General features: G+C 45.8%; 1 protein-coding gene across 5 annotated transcripts; it reads left to right on the forward strand.

The window, feature by feature from the left end:
- The first annotated feature begins 5,383 nt into the window (after positions 1-5,383).
- On the forward strand, positions 5,384-16,763 carry C18H19orf12 (chromosome 18 C19orf12 homolog). Of its 5 annotated transcripts, none has more exons than XM_027941494.2 (3): positions 5,384-5,590; positions 10,542-10,712; positions 14,890-16,763. In XM_027941494.2, the coding sequence occupies exons 2-3, from the start codon at positions 10,553-10,555 to the stop codon at positions 15,153-15,155; spliced, it is 426 nt and encodes a 141-aa protein (XP_027797295.1). In that variant the 5' UTR covers positions 5,384-5,590; positions 10,542-10,552; the 3' UTR covers positions 15,156-16,763. The 5 variants fall into 5 exon arrangements, with proteins under 5 accessions (XP_027797295.1, XP_027797294.1, XP_071460235.1 ...); XM_027941493.2 differs by having other exon boundaries at positions 5,384-5,584; XM_071604134.1 differs by lacking the exon at positions 5,384-5,590 and adding an exon at positions 5,630-5,789.
- The last annotated feature ends 590 nt before the right edge of the window (positions 16,764-17,353 follow it).

Raw genomic sequence — 17,353 nt, forward strand, 5'->3', positions numbered from 1 at the left:
ACCCAGGATGCTTTACCACTGTGCTGCATGTCAAGTCCTTTTCATTTTTTATTTTGAGACAAGTTCTTGCTAAATTGCTAAGGCTGGCCTTAAATTTGTGGTCCTCCTGTCCCAGCCTCCCAAGTAGCTGGGGATTACAGACCTGCACTACCAAGGCCAACTGGATGCTCCAAATTTAAGAGCATGTTTTCCATGCTGGAAGATACTGTGAAAATGTCTCCATATTTACTGTGTGTGTGTGTGTGTGTGTGTGTGTGTGTGTGTGTGTGTGTTACCCTTCTCAGCCTCCCTGCCTTCTAAAGATACTCAGGGTAAATCCACCCACCCACTATGCCCTGCAGCATCCTCCCAGTTCTTCTCAAGAGGTAGTGTTTTAAGGAGAACAGAGGCTTCAAGGTCAAGAGGCCTGGAGTTTTGTTCTGATTTTGGCACAGCTCTTCCTCTTTTTATTTCCTGGAAAGCTGAACACCATCTGAAAACAGGACTCTGTGACTGAAGAGCCTCTGTTTTTCCCAGGAACTAAGACTTATCTTGCTGTCAGCAGTTCCTGAACCTAAGCCTGGGAGTGTGTGTTAACAGGAACATGTGGAAATGATAGCTAAATTCAGATGCAGATTCTGAGAATGCTGGATTACTGTGGGAAGATATTCCGGGACTTTTCAGTCTGCAAATCCTTCCACTGTGGGAAGGTTGATGGGGCCTAAAGCTGGGCCTGATATCCATGATGTGAGGATCTCTCTTCCCCAGAGGTACTATCCTCTTGGATACTAAAATTATTGCCATCCAAATCAGAGAACACACTTCCCAATCTCAGGTAGGCCTTGTTTAGCTGCAGGGTTGGAGGCCTGTGATTTAACCAAGGAAAGCCCTAGCCTCCACTATTCTCCAAGTTGGGGCTACCATCTGAAACAGGATATCACCTAACCTGAATGGACCTTGAGCTTTCAACCTCTCTCTTGCCACTATCACTAACAATATTTATTTCTTCTCAAAATATGATTTTTCAGCTTAATTTAATACAAGGGCTGTGTGGATCTCTTCAGCAATAATTTTAAAAATTATGCAGATACATAAAATCCAGGTGAATTTTTTAAAAGCTGTGTGTACCACAAGCTAATAATCGAAAAATACCAGGGTGACTTCACGATTATCTATTGGAGGAAAAAAAAAATTCCGCCATTGGACAAAATCTCAGACCTATGTTAAAAAAAAAATCTAAAGCAGCATTAAAGTAAAGCTACTTAGGGAGAAGAATCCCATCCTATGAGCAATTTGAAATAAAAACTTCAGAATCATAATAGTGACTCTACCATAATTTTCTGTAATAAAACATCTATTATAACAGATATGGCAATACAATAAAAGTCCTATTGTTCCAGAAACTGTATTATAACTGAAACAGGATAATTATAGAAATACTTGCGTGAGAATTGCATGTTCAACAGAACCATTGAAACTCATTCTTCTCAGACTGAAAATAAGTCTTCCGAGTACAGAAGAACTCTTCAGCGAGGTTCAAAATGGAAAACAAGGTGGATTTTTTTTTTTTTTAAGTCACTTATGGCAGTGTAACCTTTCAGTGTCCCCTCAGGACCATCTGTAGCATGTTTCCCAGGGCCTAGCCAGCATTGAGTTCTGTACTTTATTTGGATACTAAAGTCTATAAGTAGATTTTGAAGTAGGGCATTTCTGTACATTCTTTCAAAAGGCAGACTTTAGTGTGACTCTCAGCTCTATCAAGTTCATTTGTAAGTTCTTAGAATTCCTAGCTTTTTAGAACAGTTGATGCTGGAAACGTTTTGCAGGAGCCCATTTGTATGTTGAAGACATTCAGAATATTGCCAGTCTCCTGCTCTGTAGTGTGCAAAGCACTTTTTTGCCTCTTTTCTTCATGTGGTCTTCCCAATAACCCTAGGTTGTTGAGAGCTGGGATTCTCATCCTCATTTAGCAGGATTATTTGGTTGGGAGCAAGGCTGGGGATTTGTCTGGAAGCTGTGTTTGCACTATAAGCACACTGTTTCCACTTAGTGTGTCTATTTTTTTTTTTTTTAAATGTGGCTTTGGGGGAACTGATGAGAATGAAAGAGAAGGGGCCAGAAGACCTGCAAGTCATTACTTGTCACCACTACTGACTTTTAATGTCCTATCCTGGGTAAATTTGGCACTTTATAGGACGGGGACCTGGAGGAAATTCACAGAGTAATAATGGTGGCTGAGGGACTAATGGAGTGTGCTGGGAGAAAAATAATGATAGTAGTAATAATAATGACACTGATGATAACGCACACTCAACACTACAGCAAATATGTCAAGTGGTGCTAAGTGGTGACTAAAGGGACATGATAACTGTCTACAAATATTTGAAGGATGTAAACACCAAGGAAGAAAATTAATTAATTATTTAGAAGTATGGTGATGAAGCCTGAGACAAGATCAGTGCCAGTTCTCAAATCACCTTGTCCCCCATCAATCCTTTCAGAATTAAGCTCTCCCAAGAGTAAAGGAAGGTGGCAGATGGTTCCCCTGCACACAGTGATCTTGACATAGTCCTAGCCTGATATTATTTTTATTGTCTCACAGGGTAGACATGAAGTACCATACACAGGCTCAGATTATAAAAGTAATAGCTGGCACTTGTTTACTCTCTAGTGTTATGGGTTTGACTGTATCACCTAAAAAAGATATGAAGTCCTAACCCTGTCACTGTGAATGTAGCCTTATTTGAAAATAGTCATTGCAGATCTAATCAAGTAAAAATGAGGTTATTAGGGTGGGCTCTTAATATGATATGACTCATGTCCTTATAAGAAGAGGGGAATTTGGACATAGCCCCAAATACCCAGGGGAAAATACCATGTGTCAATACAGAGAGAGAGAATACCAAAGATTGACAGCCACCACCAAAAAATAGGAAGAGGCAGGAAAGAAATCTTCCCTGTAGGTTTCATAGCAAGTGTCCTAGTCTATTCTGGCTGCTATAACAAAATACAAACAACATAAATTGATTTCTCATAGTTCTGGAGGCTGGGAAATCAAGGAGCCAAGAGATTTCCAAGTTTTTGAGGAGACACCAACATTCGATCCATAGTGGGGTACATGGCTCTGCTGACACCTTGATTTTAGATTTCCAGCCTCCAGAACATGAGACAACAAATTTGTTTTACTTTATTTTAGCAGCCTGAGCAAATTAATATGCTTGGTGTGTGCCCATCAGTACACTGAATATTTCGCACATGAAAGGAATGGGGTGCATCTGGAGCTACCTACAGGAGCAGTGGAGACCTCCCCAGCCCTCCGGGACTTAGAAGCAGTATCCTGGCCCCAGCATGTGTATCCAGTACTGGGATGCCTTGGGGAAAATGGCCAAGAGGCTGAATCAAGATTCCTGACAATCCAGAAACACTAAATTGACTATGCTGCCTCCTCCAGAGTAATCTAAAATAAAATTTAGCTTTCAAAATGACACCAAGGCCATGCTAATATTATGAAGCTGCAGGGTTTGTAGGTGTGGCTGGATCACTCAGCACTAGTTCTGGTGGATTTATATTGAAAAATCCATGTAAGTTAGGAGCTGGTGCACTCAGCATCTGGAAAGTGTGCAGGGTGGAGCCCTGGCTTGAGGGGTCCTTTCTGAGTTCCTCTGCTGGTTCTATGTGTACCATCTAGCATCCTGGGAGATTCTTGGTCCCACTGAGGAGAGTGCGCTTTGTCAAGGGCAGGGTGAAATTAAATTTCATTTGGGACTTTGGAGAGGCTGTTCATTTTCATACCCCAGCGTACAAACAAGAATAACCTGGATTCCTACACATTACCTTCTTTAATCTTCAGAACAACGCCATGAGTTGGGCCCTGTTACTATTGTTATTTCCCAAATGAGGAAATGGACGCACAGGGATAAAGTCATTGTAAGCATCATGAAGACATTAGCTATATAGCTGTCATGGAGACTCCACGGTGTGTCTAATTCACAGGACTCAGTTTTCAAAGGCCTCAGCTGTCATTAGGAGAAAGTGGCACTGTGTGTGACATTGCTGCGCTTCATGACTTCACTCATGGCACAGTGAAGGTCCCAGGTTACCGACGGATTGAAGATATGCATGAACCTCTTACAGCTACAGTCTCTTCAACTTCAAGGTTTCCTTCCCTCCTTGCTTCTTTCCTGGCTCCAGGTACTCCCCAGCTCAGGTGTCACGGGCTAGGCCAGTTCTTTAATCTGCCGCCAGAGGGAGCTGCCGGCGGAGAAACAGGAGCGCCTCATCCAGGCCCCAAGCAGGAGACTGTGCTACAAAATTGTTCTATTCTTAACCTCAGTTCACTTTTTGAAAGTCACCCAAACCCACGCAAAGCTCCTATTCAGAAACGGACAAGGTTATTTCACTCCAACCAGGGATAATTTGATATTAAGTGCTTTGGGTTCTTTCTTACACGGGGGCGGAAAAGAACACCAGTAAAAAAATTACCCTGGCAGTGGGAAAAGTGTTCATTCTCTGGGCGCGCACAGCACCATGGACAGCTGGGCAGAATGCTGGTCATAAACAAGGGTTTGGTGTTAAATGGACTCAGGCTGGAATCTGCACCCCGACACTCTTAACTGGGGCCTTGGGTGGCCCAACCGCTCTTGCCCAGCTTCTCCCTCCGTCATAATATGGCAATGATAACTATGCCTTCTTGGCAGGGTTGCCGTCAATGTTAAGTGCGGTGTCCTTGGAAAACCTTCAGAAGATTTGAGACGGTTCACCGCCAGCCCTCGGGGGTCTGGGGGAAAGAGTCTTCTAAGTATTATTCCTCCGCCCTCTGTTACCCCGCCCCTTCTCGTCCTCTGCTTCCTCCCTGGAGGTTTCCCAGCTCAGCTTTGCCCTAGAACTGGGATCCGCCCCGACCCCTGGAACTCTAGGAGCAGAGCCAGGGCGTCTTCTTTTCGGACCTGGAGGCCCCCAGCTGGTATCTGACCTTGTCGTGTACATTCACCAAATACTAATCCAGCACTTTTAACCTCCAGGTGCCCCTGTACCCTCTCCCACGCCCAGACTGCGGGAGAGAGCCCCGAGGGTCTGAGACCCCGAGCGAAGGGTCAAAGGCAGCCAAGGTCTCCCAGGAGAACCTTCCAGGGCCCCCGGATCCAAAACCGGGGGTGGGTGTCAAGTGGCACCGCCTGGCGGGTCCAGGGGCTCCTCTCCAGGCGTCCTCTCCGGGCTGGGTCAGCCGGTGTGGGTCGTTGGGGAGGGTGGGAGTGGACCTCCCGCCGCGCGCGCTGGCACCGCCCCCAGGCCGCCCCCAGCTGGGGCTCCGACCGGCGGCGACCCGGCACGAGTCTACCCGGAAGGCCCCGCGGAGCCGGAAGGCGGGAGGGCGGGGCCTGCGCGCCGTCGCCGTCACCGCGGCCTGTGGGAGTCCCTGGGTAGCGCGCCGAGCCGGATCCCGAGCGGGCGGTGCCCCCGGGCGGGGGCCGGGCGGGGCCAGGCTGGGCTAGGCCGGGTCGGGCGGACGACGTGGGCCCAGTGGCCCGGCGCTCCTGAGGCGTCAGTCCCCCACAGGCGCGTAGCGACCTCAGAGGCGCGCGCGGCACGGCCGCCTTACAGCCAGGTAAAGGTGCGCCCAGGGCGGGCCGGCCCGGGGGCCACGGGGCGGAGAGGCGAGACGAGGGGGCGCCTCGGGCGAGCTGTGCTCGTGTCTGGGAGTGCCTCTGGGCCCTGACCCCCAGACCAACCTCACTGTGTCAGTGGACACTGTTAGCTTATTCACTCCCCATATAAAGAATCTGAGGCACCGAGAGGCCAATGCTATAAAAGTAAGCAGCACAGCTGGGACTAAAGCCCTGACAACTTAAGCCCAGGGCCTTGGCTTCAGGTCCCGCGCCCTCTCCCGCAGGAGCTCCGAGATGCGTGGGTATGGATGAGTGTGACACAGATAGAGCGTGCACACAGGTGTGGATAGATCTGATCAAGGCAGAATGTGCACGTGGGTATGGGTGGGTGTGGGTGAATGTGACATAGGCTGAGTGTGCAAGTGGGTATGGGTAGGCCTGCTTGTCAGAGCCTGTGCAAGGGCGTGAATGGGTGTGTTGTAGACGGAGTGTGCACATGGGTATGGGTCCGTGTAATGTAGGCAGAATGTGTGCGTGGATATGGATAGGTGTGGTGATGTCAGTGTGCATGTGGGTATGGATGGGTGTGATGTAGGCAGAGTGTGCACTGTGGGCATGGGTAGGTGTTACAAAGCCTGATTGAAATCTCAGCCCGGAGCATTGCAGACCAGCACACCAGGCCTTGCCCTGTGGGAAGAGGATATGGATGTTTAGAGGCGATCAGAAAAGGGTGTCAGTGGTTTAGGAAGAAAGATTAGTTTTTGTTGGCAAGAGTTAGCTTTTTAAAAAAGAAATAGAGATATTTTTGAGAGATTATAAAGTGACCAGTTTACTCACCAAGTAGGAAGATAAGGTTAGTGCCTCTGGCAAGGGCTATGAAAGGCCAATGCCCTGCTGAATGTGTGTGTAGGGTATGGGGGTGTCAGTCCCTGCTCAACCTTGAACTCCTTGGACTCCACAGGAAGGCAGGTCCAGTGTGGCCTGGTCTTTTGATTTTTCAAGAGAAAACAGTAATCTGGGATGTATCTGAAACCTTACTTTTAGGTATTGACAAACAATTAGTTAAAATTTAAAAACTCTGTGGGCTAATCCAACAGTGTTTGTTGGTGACTTTTGCACTGGGGCATAGAAAGGTGGAAAGACAAGGGTACAAGAGCCAGTGTGCAAGGGTGTGAATGGGTATGGAGTTCTGTAAATGCCTTGAGAAGTAAAATGTGCTGAAGATTGAATGAGCGAGGTCATTACTCTGACTCTTAAAAGGCTGCCCTTACTAATGTGTGTGTGTGTGTGTGTGTGTGTGTGGTGTGTGTTTTGTTGGGGATCAAACCCAGTGGCTTGCACATCTTATCTAATATTTTTTAAAGAACAGGGGATATGGAGGTTTGTGTTACCTCTGAAGCCTTCTTTTCCTTGTGTGTCACAATCTGGTGGAACTCAGAAAAAGAGACTGCTCTCCAAGGAGTGGGCTTACGTCTATCTCTTTGTTCCTTTCAGAACCCTGCTGAAATCAGCAGACCAGTCTGGGTACTTGCAAGAAGCTACGGAGTCAGTGGGCATTTGTCTTTCCTGTGGCTGACAGATGGGCTTCCCATGACCACAGCCTATTTTAAGGACAAATCAGATTCTGAAATAGGTGTGATATGAGGGAAAGGCTCACTCCTGTGAGGTATTCCTCCTCCCTCCTCCCTCCCCTCTTTTCCTGCAATTGCAGACAAAGGCACCATTGAGGTGGCAGAGGGAGTAGCAGGACAGGCTTCTCTCTTAATCTGGTAAGCCTGAAGCTGCCAGGAAACTGATTTTTAGTATAGGCTCAGGAGATGAGGTCACAAAACTTTCTTCCAAACAAGAGTCTGTTGATGGTCTAACTCCTGAAATTATTCTTGCAAGAAATTTAAATCAGCCTTCCCTTGGATTGGGGCAGCCTCAAAACTACTGCTGCCTGTGGTGTGAAACTACTGAAACTCAGCTGCAGTGGGGCCCCTTCCTCTACCAGCTGTCTTAACACTATGGCGCCTGCTGGCTGTCCCTTTCTGCAGTGTCCTAGGCTTGTACCTTGGTGCTGGCCTGGTGGAGGTTAGAAGTGGTATTTGCAAAATGATGTCTCATTAGCCCTGTGGGTTTTGACTTAGAGTCATTCAGAGGAGGTCTAAATTGAACCCACAATTGAGTGAGTATAATAGGCTTGCTTCATCTGCAGTTTCACTTTCTACAGTTCCAGTTGCCTGCAGTCAAATATTAAATGAAAAATTCCAGAAATAAACAATCCTATGAACTTTAAAAAGTTCATAAGTTTTTAATCATGTACCATTCTGAGTAATTTGATAAAATCTCATTCCATCTTGCCTGGGATGTAAATCATCCCTGTGTCCAGCATATCCACACTGTATATGCTACCCACCCGTTAAGCACTTAGTAGCTATTGTATCATGGAACCACAGTGCTTGTATTCAAGTAATATTTATTTTCCTTAATAATGGTTCCAGAGCTCAAGAATAGTGATGCAAAGTAGGCATCAGAGCATAAAACAAAAAGGATAGATTAACTCCAGTTAGCATATAGGATAAATCAAACAGAAGTGTGGTGTTATCCATACTTTCAGGCATCCACTGGGTGTGTTAGAATGTATCTCTCATGGATAGGGGCGAACTTTCTCTCTCTCTCTCTCTCTCTCTCTCTCTCTCTCTCTCTATATATATATATATATATATATATGATTTCTATATTTTTTAAACATTTTCTTATTGTATAGAAACTGTTTTGAGAGAGTAGGTCCATAATTCTGCAGAAAACCTGTATTAAGAATGGTACCCGGGCACTGGTGTAGATGGCAGCCTTGCAGACCAAGAATGGCAGGGCCCAGAGGCCTCAGGCTTTCGGGAATAGAAGTTCCCCACAGTCTTCAGGGGGCTTTCCTGAGACCTGGGCTATGCCTCCCTTTTCCCAGTATAATTGACAGACAAAAACCTGGCTATAAACCAGAGCTAAGCTAGAAGGTGATTAGATATTTTACAGTAGGCTTTTTAGCCTTTTGAAAGGTTTTACCATAAAATTGATTTCTTTGGTTATCTTCATATGCATCTGAAGTAAAACTCATTTTGTTGAACTGCATTGCTTTTTAGGACCTTGGCCACTGCGTAAGTTAAGTTATGCCCTCTGTCTCCCATGTTTAGTTCCTTCCCTGTGATAATGTGGTTTTATTATTATGGCATTTATGTGAGGACAAGTCCTGACCACTAGAAGAGCAGGAGGAGTTCTCTTACAGGGAGCAGGAGGAGGGGACATTCATTTTGTATGGAACACAGGGGCTGGGGCAGGGCCTGGAAGCCAGTAGGACACAGAGAAGCTAGAGCCGCAACAGGCATGCATGAGTTCTCCTCTGCATCTCAGACCCCACATGGCCAAAAAGACACATCTGGGGGACACTTGTTGGCAACTTCTGAATTCAAGGTAACATCCTGGGTAGTGCTCTCCCAGAGTCCTATTGCCCCAAGTAAGGTCCAAAGTCCACCTGCGCTTGTATTTAACAAGATCTTAAGTGCTCCCTATGCACTTGTGGGAGAGTCATCACCTAAAATATATCAAAAGGAAAAAGAAGAAAAATTTTTGATGGCTAGAGCACAGCATACTTCTTGTCCCTCCAGGAAGGCAGAGAATTTCTGAAAACCTGTCTTTGTAGTAAGGTGGTAGGTCCATGGGTTCATTCCAAGGGCTGAAAATTCTCTTCCAGAATCAAGAGGACAATTTATGGGAGACTTCTGGTTCTGGATTACCCCTGGGTCAGAAAGAGCTCACGTAGGTGAAAGCTGCTGAGACATAGAATTTGCCCCAGGATTTCTTGGTCACCTTCCTTTTAGCAACTGTTTCAGTATTTCAGCCTGAAAAGGGAAGTGTGTCAAGAAAGGAAAGTGCTCACGGTAGAGTCTTGGGATCAGCTGAATCTCCAGGGAGAAGCACCACCTCTGCTGCTCTGATTTTCCTTCTGTCCCTGCCAGGAGACCTGGTGTGTGGGACTCTTCATTCCTGCCCTTCCCTGGATTGACAGAGCCCACCCTGCCCTTGGCTACACTCTGCCTATCATTTCTGTGCCAGCATGACAAGTTTTCGGACCCCAGAGAATTATCGTAAAGGTCCATCTGTCCTTTTTCTCACTTACATTGCAACCCCCTGGAATTATTTGATTTATTTTATTCTCTGGTTGCTTTATCTTATAGCTTCATCTTGTCCTTGTTTTTAATGTCCCATGTGGAGAACTGTAGGCTTTTGAGGACTAGCTGATTAAAGAAGCCAGTGTTGTGTGTCGGAAAGACATTTGGTGCCATCACACTGAGAGCCTGCAATGTCCCATTCTCAGACTGGTCATTTTGTATCCATCTTACTTGTGCCTTACAAGAGTCCAGCATGTATGTGGCTTATCTCCACCTTAAAGTGAGGTTATCCTATACTCAGCTGCAGGTCACACAGCAGGCAAATGCCAGTGTGGTCCCAGAGTCCTGTCCTTTCCCCTTCTCTGGCTTGGCGCTCACTCAGATGCCCTGTCACATAAAGAGAACATGAGGCTGGGGCTTTCTGGTCTCTGCCAGGCTTTGTGTGTTGAGGATTGCCTGAGCCAATTGAAAGGCCGCTGATGCAAGAGAGGTCAGACGTGCCTCCCTTGTGATAAACTGGTGGACCATGTGGCTGGGGTTGCTCCTTAATCCCTCATAAATCAGAAGTTAATCAGAGGGCAAAGAAGACCTTTCAACTCCTCTTCTGCTTCTGTTTGCTTATTAACTAACTGCTGCCCTGCTTCTCTGTGACAAAGTCCTTTTCACGTGATGGGATTCAGTCTTTTGCACACACAAAAAAACCTACAGTCTCTCAGAAAATGGGGACATTTCTTTAAGAGTTTTGGAAGAGTAACATTTGGGTGGAAATAATCTTATATCCGTTGAAACTCTCCCTTTGATCCCCCTGTAGAGTCTCCCAAGATGCCCATCGTAGTGTCGGACATCATGAAGCTGCTGTGCTCCGTCTCCCAGGAAAGCAAGATGAAGGCAGCTGTCAAGCACTCTGGGAGGGGTGCCCTGGTCACAGGGGCTGTGGCCTTCGTTGGTGGTTTGATGGGTGGCCCACCAGGACTAGCTGTTGGTAAGTGTAGGTTCTCGCAGGTACAGCCAGACTCATGTCATGAGTCTTTGGAACCACGGGGAGGAATGAACCTCTTAAGAGTGACACCACCTGGCTTGTACAAGGAGTTCGCGGAGTTAAGGTTGTCTGTGAAATGACCTTCATGTATCTGATTTGTCTAGTTAGAAACAGAAGCTTGTGTGTGAATTTCTCAGGAATGCAGATATTCTTGGCAGTGGCTTTTGTGTCCTTAAGACTAGGAGGAAACATTGCCCCAATGCCGTCTGCTGACCCTAGGAATGTGTCCTAGTCCAAAGATATCAAGGCGTCTGGGTCCCTTGGATGTCCCTTCCCCACATCATCATTATCATGTCACTTCAGAAGGGAGACAGGGAAGTAGCTGGGACTTGCTGAGCACCTACTATGAATGGAAGCTGTATGGCCATCTTTCAAATGCCGATTTGTTCAAGAGACCTTCACCCTTCTGAAAGCAAAAAGTTCATGGAACAAAAACAAGAGAGCAATTGAAGCAAACTGCTTCAATTTGGGAACCAGTTTCTAGCAATGAATAAAAGTTTGGCAAATTTTCCCATTGTTCTTTGGAAACAAGATAAAGTTAGTTCTTTTGGATTAAGGGAATGTATTAGTTAGCTTTTCATTGCTATGACCAAAACACCTGGCAAGAACAACTTAGAGAAGGAAAAATTTATTTTGGCTCATAGTTTCAAAGGTTCAGTTCATGGTGGATGGACTCCGGTGCTGTGGGCCCTAGGTGAGGCAGAACATCATGGCGGAAGAGAGAGGTAGAGAAATGCTGTTCCACTCATGGCAGCCAAGCAACTGGAGGTGGGGGAAGGTCTGGTGGGGGTAGCACAGGGAAAATGCACCCTTCCAAGGCATATCCCCAGGCACTCCCTCCTCCAGTCATGTCCCACCTGCCTACAATTACCTCCCAATAGTCCATTTAAACTAGGAATGACCGATTAAGTTACAGTTCTCATAATCTAATCCTTTCACCTTTTAATATTCCTACATTATATATGCAGGAGCTTTTGGAGGATACCTCATATCCAAATCATAACCGGACAAGAAGAATTCCTGTGTTCCAGGCCATGGAAGTTCTATCTGGCTCAGGGTTGTGGCCCAAACCATAGGCTAGGAGGGAGGCAGAGAGCTGGCCACCATCCAGATGAATTGAGAAGAGCCAGATAAGGCCTCCCTCAAGGTGGCCTCTAATGGACCCTGAAGCATAGTTTAAATGGTGTTCTCATGACAGCTTGGCACCTGCTGTATTGGGCTTCAGGAGATATTTATGGAATGACTGCTCGGTACTGGGCAGCCTTACTGGGGAGTCAGGGGCCTCAGAGAGTTCACAGCCCAGTGGAAATCCTTGTACATGATTGCAGTCTTCTAGTGCATGTAGGCTGGAGAGAGACCACTTTTATGCTGAGGTTGGCTTCTGTTTCCCAGCTCACTGCAAGGCTTCCTGTCCTCTTTTTTTCCTTCAGTAGTAGGATGGACCTTCAAGGACATTTCATTAAGCTATGGCCACACTGGGGAGAAAAATAAGCATGTGGGTGGCCCTAGACCTTCCCAGTATATATTACCCTTTCAGCTCTGTGAATTTGCAAATCCTGACTTCAGCTTCTTGCTGTCCAGGAAGAAAACCAAGGGAAGAGACAAGGCCACTTCCTTCTTCCTCAGTGATATTCTAAATCTTTGTCCCTACCCCCATCTAAGTGCTCAAGGCAGGACTTACTGAGATAATTTTATCATATAGCTGTGCCCCGTTGCCATTTTGGGAACACATATTTTATTCAGATTGAGTAAAAGCTGGTAGAGAACAGGATGTCTGTATAGAGAACCCCGGGGATTCACTACTTCCAGCCCCTGGTCAGGGGTGGAAGCATCATTTTACCCAGAAAACAAAGGAATTTTTTCTTCTCCAAAGAGCTAGTAATTTGCTGGTCGATATTCCTGGCGACTTTTTGCATTAAGTGCTGCTGTAAATCAAATATTGATGTTCTCATAAAGGTTTAGTGCAGATGAGTGCAACTCTTGTCGGCTCTAAGCATTTCACTGGTGTCATGGGGAAAAGTTCAGTAAAACTTGTAAATTAGCTGGTTCTCCCTCTCCAGGATTTTTTTTTTTTTTTTTTTGAAGCAGAAGTGAACCTGACCAGGGCCAGTATTCAGCTTCCAGAATATGAGGCTGGCTCTGGTCCCCATATAAGAGGAGGCATTGGCTCCAGGTACCTCCCTGCTTGGCTTTAGGAAAACACAGGTTTTACTACCTGTCTTCTCAGCCCAGCCTGGGAGCAGGTTGTCTCTGGCCCAGGTTTTTTAAAATTTTAAAATTTTTTATTTTTTGTGTTTTTATCCCCTAGTATTTCATTTTGGAATGATATTAGAGTTACAGAGAAGTTGCAAGGGTTATGCAGAGAATTCCCATACATTCTTCACCCTGTTTCCGTTTCCCCAGTGTTAATATGTGTGACGGTACATTTTGTCAAAACTGTGGAACCCACACTGATCCATTATTGTTAACTATTCTCAAAACTTGATTTGGCTTTGTTTTGCTCTAGGATCCAGTCTAGGATGCCACGTTGCATTTAGTGGCCCTGTTTTCCTTAGTCTCTTTTGTTCTGTGACAGTTTTTTACTTTCCTTGTTTTTCATGACTTTGTTTGTTTTGAAGAATATCAAGCAGGTATTTAGGTTTGTTAGTTTAGGTTCCTCTGATGTATTTATTATGAAGACTGGAGTTATGGGTCTTTGGAAAGAATAACTCAGAGGTGAAGTTTCCTTCTCTTGCATCATTTCAGGGAGTACATGACATCTCTGGTGAAGTTGACCTTGATCATTTGGTTAAGGTCACACATACTGGGGTTTTCCACTGTAAAATTTCTGTTTCCCTTTCTCTATTCTTCAGGAGTGAGTCACTAAGTCCTGCCAGGCTACATCTTTAAATATCTGATTGCTGATATTTAAAAATTGTGAGATGTTTTAAATGCATAAATCTGGTATTCCACATGACAGAAGTTGGCTGGCATAGGGTAGCAGCTGTTCCTTGAGACAGGGACCCAGCTCCCAGGTCACCACAGGCCCACTCTGCCCATTTCACTCCTTTTGATCACCCACCTGACCCTTGAAGGTACTTGAGTTTGAAGCTCCTGATATAGGGCACCTTTCCTCACCCTGCACCATCCTTTACATGGCCTATGGAACTTTCCATTATACCAGGCCATCAAATCCCAAAATAGCATGCCTTAAATTTGAGGATAAATTTCCATTTAAGAATAATATTTAGGGCTGGGATCGTGGCTCAGTGGTAGAGCGCTCGCCTAGCATGCACGAGGCATTGGGTTCGATCCTCAGCACCACATAAATGTAAAATAAAGATATTGTGTCCACCTAAAAAAAAAAACTAAGAAATAAATATTTTTTTAAAAAAGAATAATATTTGGGCTGGGGATGTGGCTCAGTGGTAAAGTGCTTGCCTAGCATGCTCAAGGCCCCGAGTTTGATCCTTAGCACCACAAAGCAACAATAACAACAACAACAATGATGAGAATAATGCTCCTGCCCTTGTTTGGTAGAAGAAAGAGAAATAGTAAACTAAATTCAATTTGTTATTTGTCATTTTATAACTTGTAGGTGTGGTATAAAAAACATTGCTTTAAGATAAGAGAAACTATCTGTCCCCAGGTTCCTTTAGCCACATAAGTTCTCTGGAAATTTCCTGAGTTCAAGGGCAGGGAGTGTAACAGCCACCTATTGAAGGAAACTTGGCCTCTCCACGGAGATGGTTTTACTCTAAAAATGCATTCACTCTTCAGCCATCTCCTTTGTGATGGGGGAGAAATTTTTATGGAAGCATGGTAGAGGGGTGCTTCTTCAGCTCATGAGGAAGGTTTTAGTTAGCACAGTTCTGGGAGAAATGGTTATGCTTCATTCTATATCTGAGTGTGGAGCTTAGGAAAGGGCATGTTTGGGTGTCAATTATCTGGGCAAAATGGACCAAAGACCACATAAACCTTTGCCCTCCCCACTGCCTGGCAGAGCTGGCATGAAGCCCAGCTCGTTCTAACCACTCAGGAATGCGCCACCCATCATCACCATAGACATGCTCTCAGCAAGGACCTAAGGCCATCGTTGATGAATAGGGCCCAACTAATGGAACCCTTCCTTGTTTTCTAGGGGGGGCTGTAGGAGGTCTATTAGGTGCCTGGATGACGAGTGGACAGCTTAAGCCAGTTCCACAGATCTTAATGGAGCTGCCTCCCGCTGAGCAGCAGAAGCTCTTTAATGAAGCCACTGCCATCATCAGACACTTGGATTGGACAGACGCTGTGCAGCTGACTACTTTGGTTATGGGCAGTGAGGCCCTGAAGCATCAGTTAATGGCAATGCTGGTGAACTATATCACTAAGGAGCTGCAGGCTGAAATTCAGTACGATGACTAGGCTGATCCTCTGAGAAGTGGCGGTTTCGCTTCAATAATTCTTTGATTTTCCAAAGGTAATGGGGAGTTAGGGGGAAGCCCAGTGAATCCCCTTGAGAAATCTGCACATCGTCAGTGAATTACCTTACACTGGAGTAGAAGGTCCTGCTGCAGTGGCTACCACTGTACTGGTCATGGCCAGCAGTTATTTATGAAGAAGTCGTGTTTCTCGCTCGCTTGTATGTGCTGAGGTACACTGGCAGCACTTCTTGATTGTGAAACTGGAGAGAGCAAAGGCTGAGCGTTGTAGGCCTTGGCTTTTATGAGTCTGGAAGAAGGTTATCGTGTTCAGCTGATTTGCTAAGTGTACTTCCTTCTCATCTTGTGAAGATGGCTTCTCTTCCAGACACCTGTTGCAGGACTGGACCCCCCCAGGATCCAGGATCTCACTCAGAGCCAGTCTATGCCACAGTCATGAGTGTGCCCCTCTCTGCCCAGTGATTTCTCAGTGGCCTCACGGAGAGTGGTTAGCCTGTTGAGTGAAGCTGCAAATACCAAGCAGGCTGGGCCCATCTCCCACTAGCTGCCCACCTTGTTCTTCTCTTCCTAGGACCTTGTTTCCCCACATGAAAACTCACGGTAGTTCTTGAGTTAGACATTTTAAATGAAATATTTTCAGTACAAAGTATTGCTCTTACATAGGGGAATCTTAACCCATCTGTAAGAAATGTTCCCACCCTAAAGATCCCCCTAATATCATATTTACTTTGCCTTCTGAAATTCTTGACAAATTACAATAAATTTTTTTTTTCTGAAAAGTCATTTTCCTTTGTATTTTGATGCTTTATAGCATCACTAGCATTTCAAAGGTTACACATGGAACAAAAGTGAAGGTTTCAGATTTGCAGCTTTGAGGAATGAAAGAAAGCTCCCCCAGTTTCGATGCCTGAGTCAGGCCTTCCCAGGCCAGCTTTGGCCCAGCATGTGCTGCCAGTGTACATGCACCATCCCCAGCCTCCTCTAGCAACTCTAGAATGTACCTCTGTGCCCAGGCCATGGGATAGGGCAGGGATGGCATCAGGGCTCTCTCCAGGCACTGCAGCACAAGTTCTCTGGGATGCAGAGGAAGGCACTTCTGCTGAGGGCAAGCTTAGAGGAGAGTTGGTGTCCCAGCACCTCCATGTGTATAAAGAAAACTTCAGGGTGAATGATCACCCAGGGTGATTAAGGAAGGATTGAGCCTTTATCTCAGAGAAACTGCTCTTCAGCTGGCCTAGCACAAACCAAGTGTCCAGGCACAGGCCATACTCCTGGAGCTAATGAAGTCACTTTGATCCTTTGTATCCAGCTTGAGTTGAGTTGATAAGGGAACAGGATAGGAGTCAGTTTTCTATCTGTAAAAACTCAGTGTGGCCCTCCTTGTTGACCTAACCATTTCTCTCCTCCTGATAAATAAGTCGCTCATATGGTCCCTTGGACTAAAAATATAAAACAGGGAATCCCCAACCCCTCATTTATTTTTGTAGCTTCAGAGGGCTCTAAAGTTGCCCTCTTTTTGGTGTAAAGGTACAAACATTGATTTACAGATATAAGAGAATGAAACCAGAATAAAGATTTTTTTGGTCCATTGCTTCAGAGTTCAAGTATGCTTTTTCCATTTTAAACAATATGCCAAATTCTGCAATTGCTTGTCCCTGATCCTCCTGGAAAAATCAGGACTGCAATAGACTTTCCTTTGTTGGGTGATTGGGCCCTGCCAATTTATACTCCTGTATGGGGTCCCACTCTGTGCCAGGCCCAGGGCACACAGGTGGTCCCAGCTCAGATACCCAAGGTCCACTGGAGCTCCTCCCCTCACCTGCCTGCCTCTATCCTGGAACAAAAACCAGGGAGGTGATGGTCCCAGCTTCTGACCAGGTTGGGGTCTGATGGAGCAGGACCTGCTGAGTGAAGACATCCTTGACTAGCCACTCCTGCTGCGACTTTGTGGTTTTAGGGTCCAAGAGGTCATTCAAACCTCAAGTTCTCTATCTCCCAGGAGCTTGTCAGGCTTCAGCTCCTGTAATTTGAGTATTTATATTTCTGTTATCTTCTTTGTAAAAATTTGCTTTAACATAGGCGATTGCTTGCTACAAAACTTAACAGGTACCAGAGAGTACAAAGGTGCCCCTCCCCGTGACTCCAGAGGCAGCCATGGTGACCAGTTAGTGTTAGGGTGCA

The sequence above is a fragment of the Marmota flaviventris genome, chromosome 18 (genome assembly GCF_047511675.1).
Source record: "Marmota flaviventris isolate mMarFla1 chromosome 18, mMarFla1.hap1, whole genome shotgun sequence".
Lineage (NCBI taxonomy): Eukaryota > Metazoa > Chordata > Mammalia > Rodentia > Sciuridae > Marmota > Marmota flaviventris.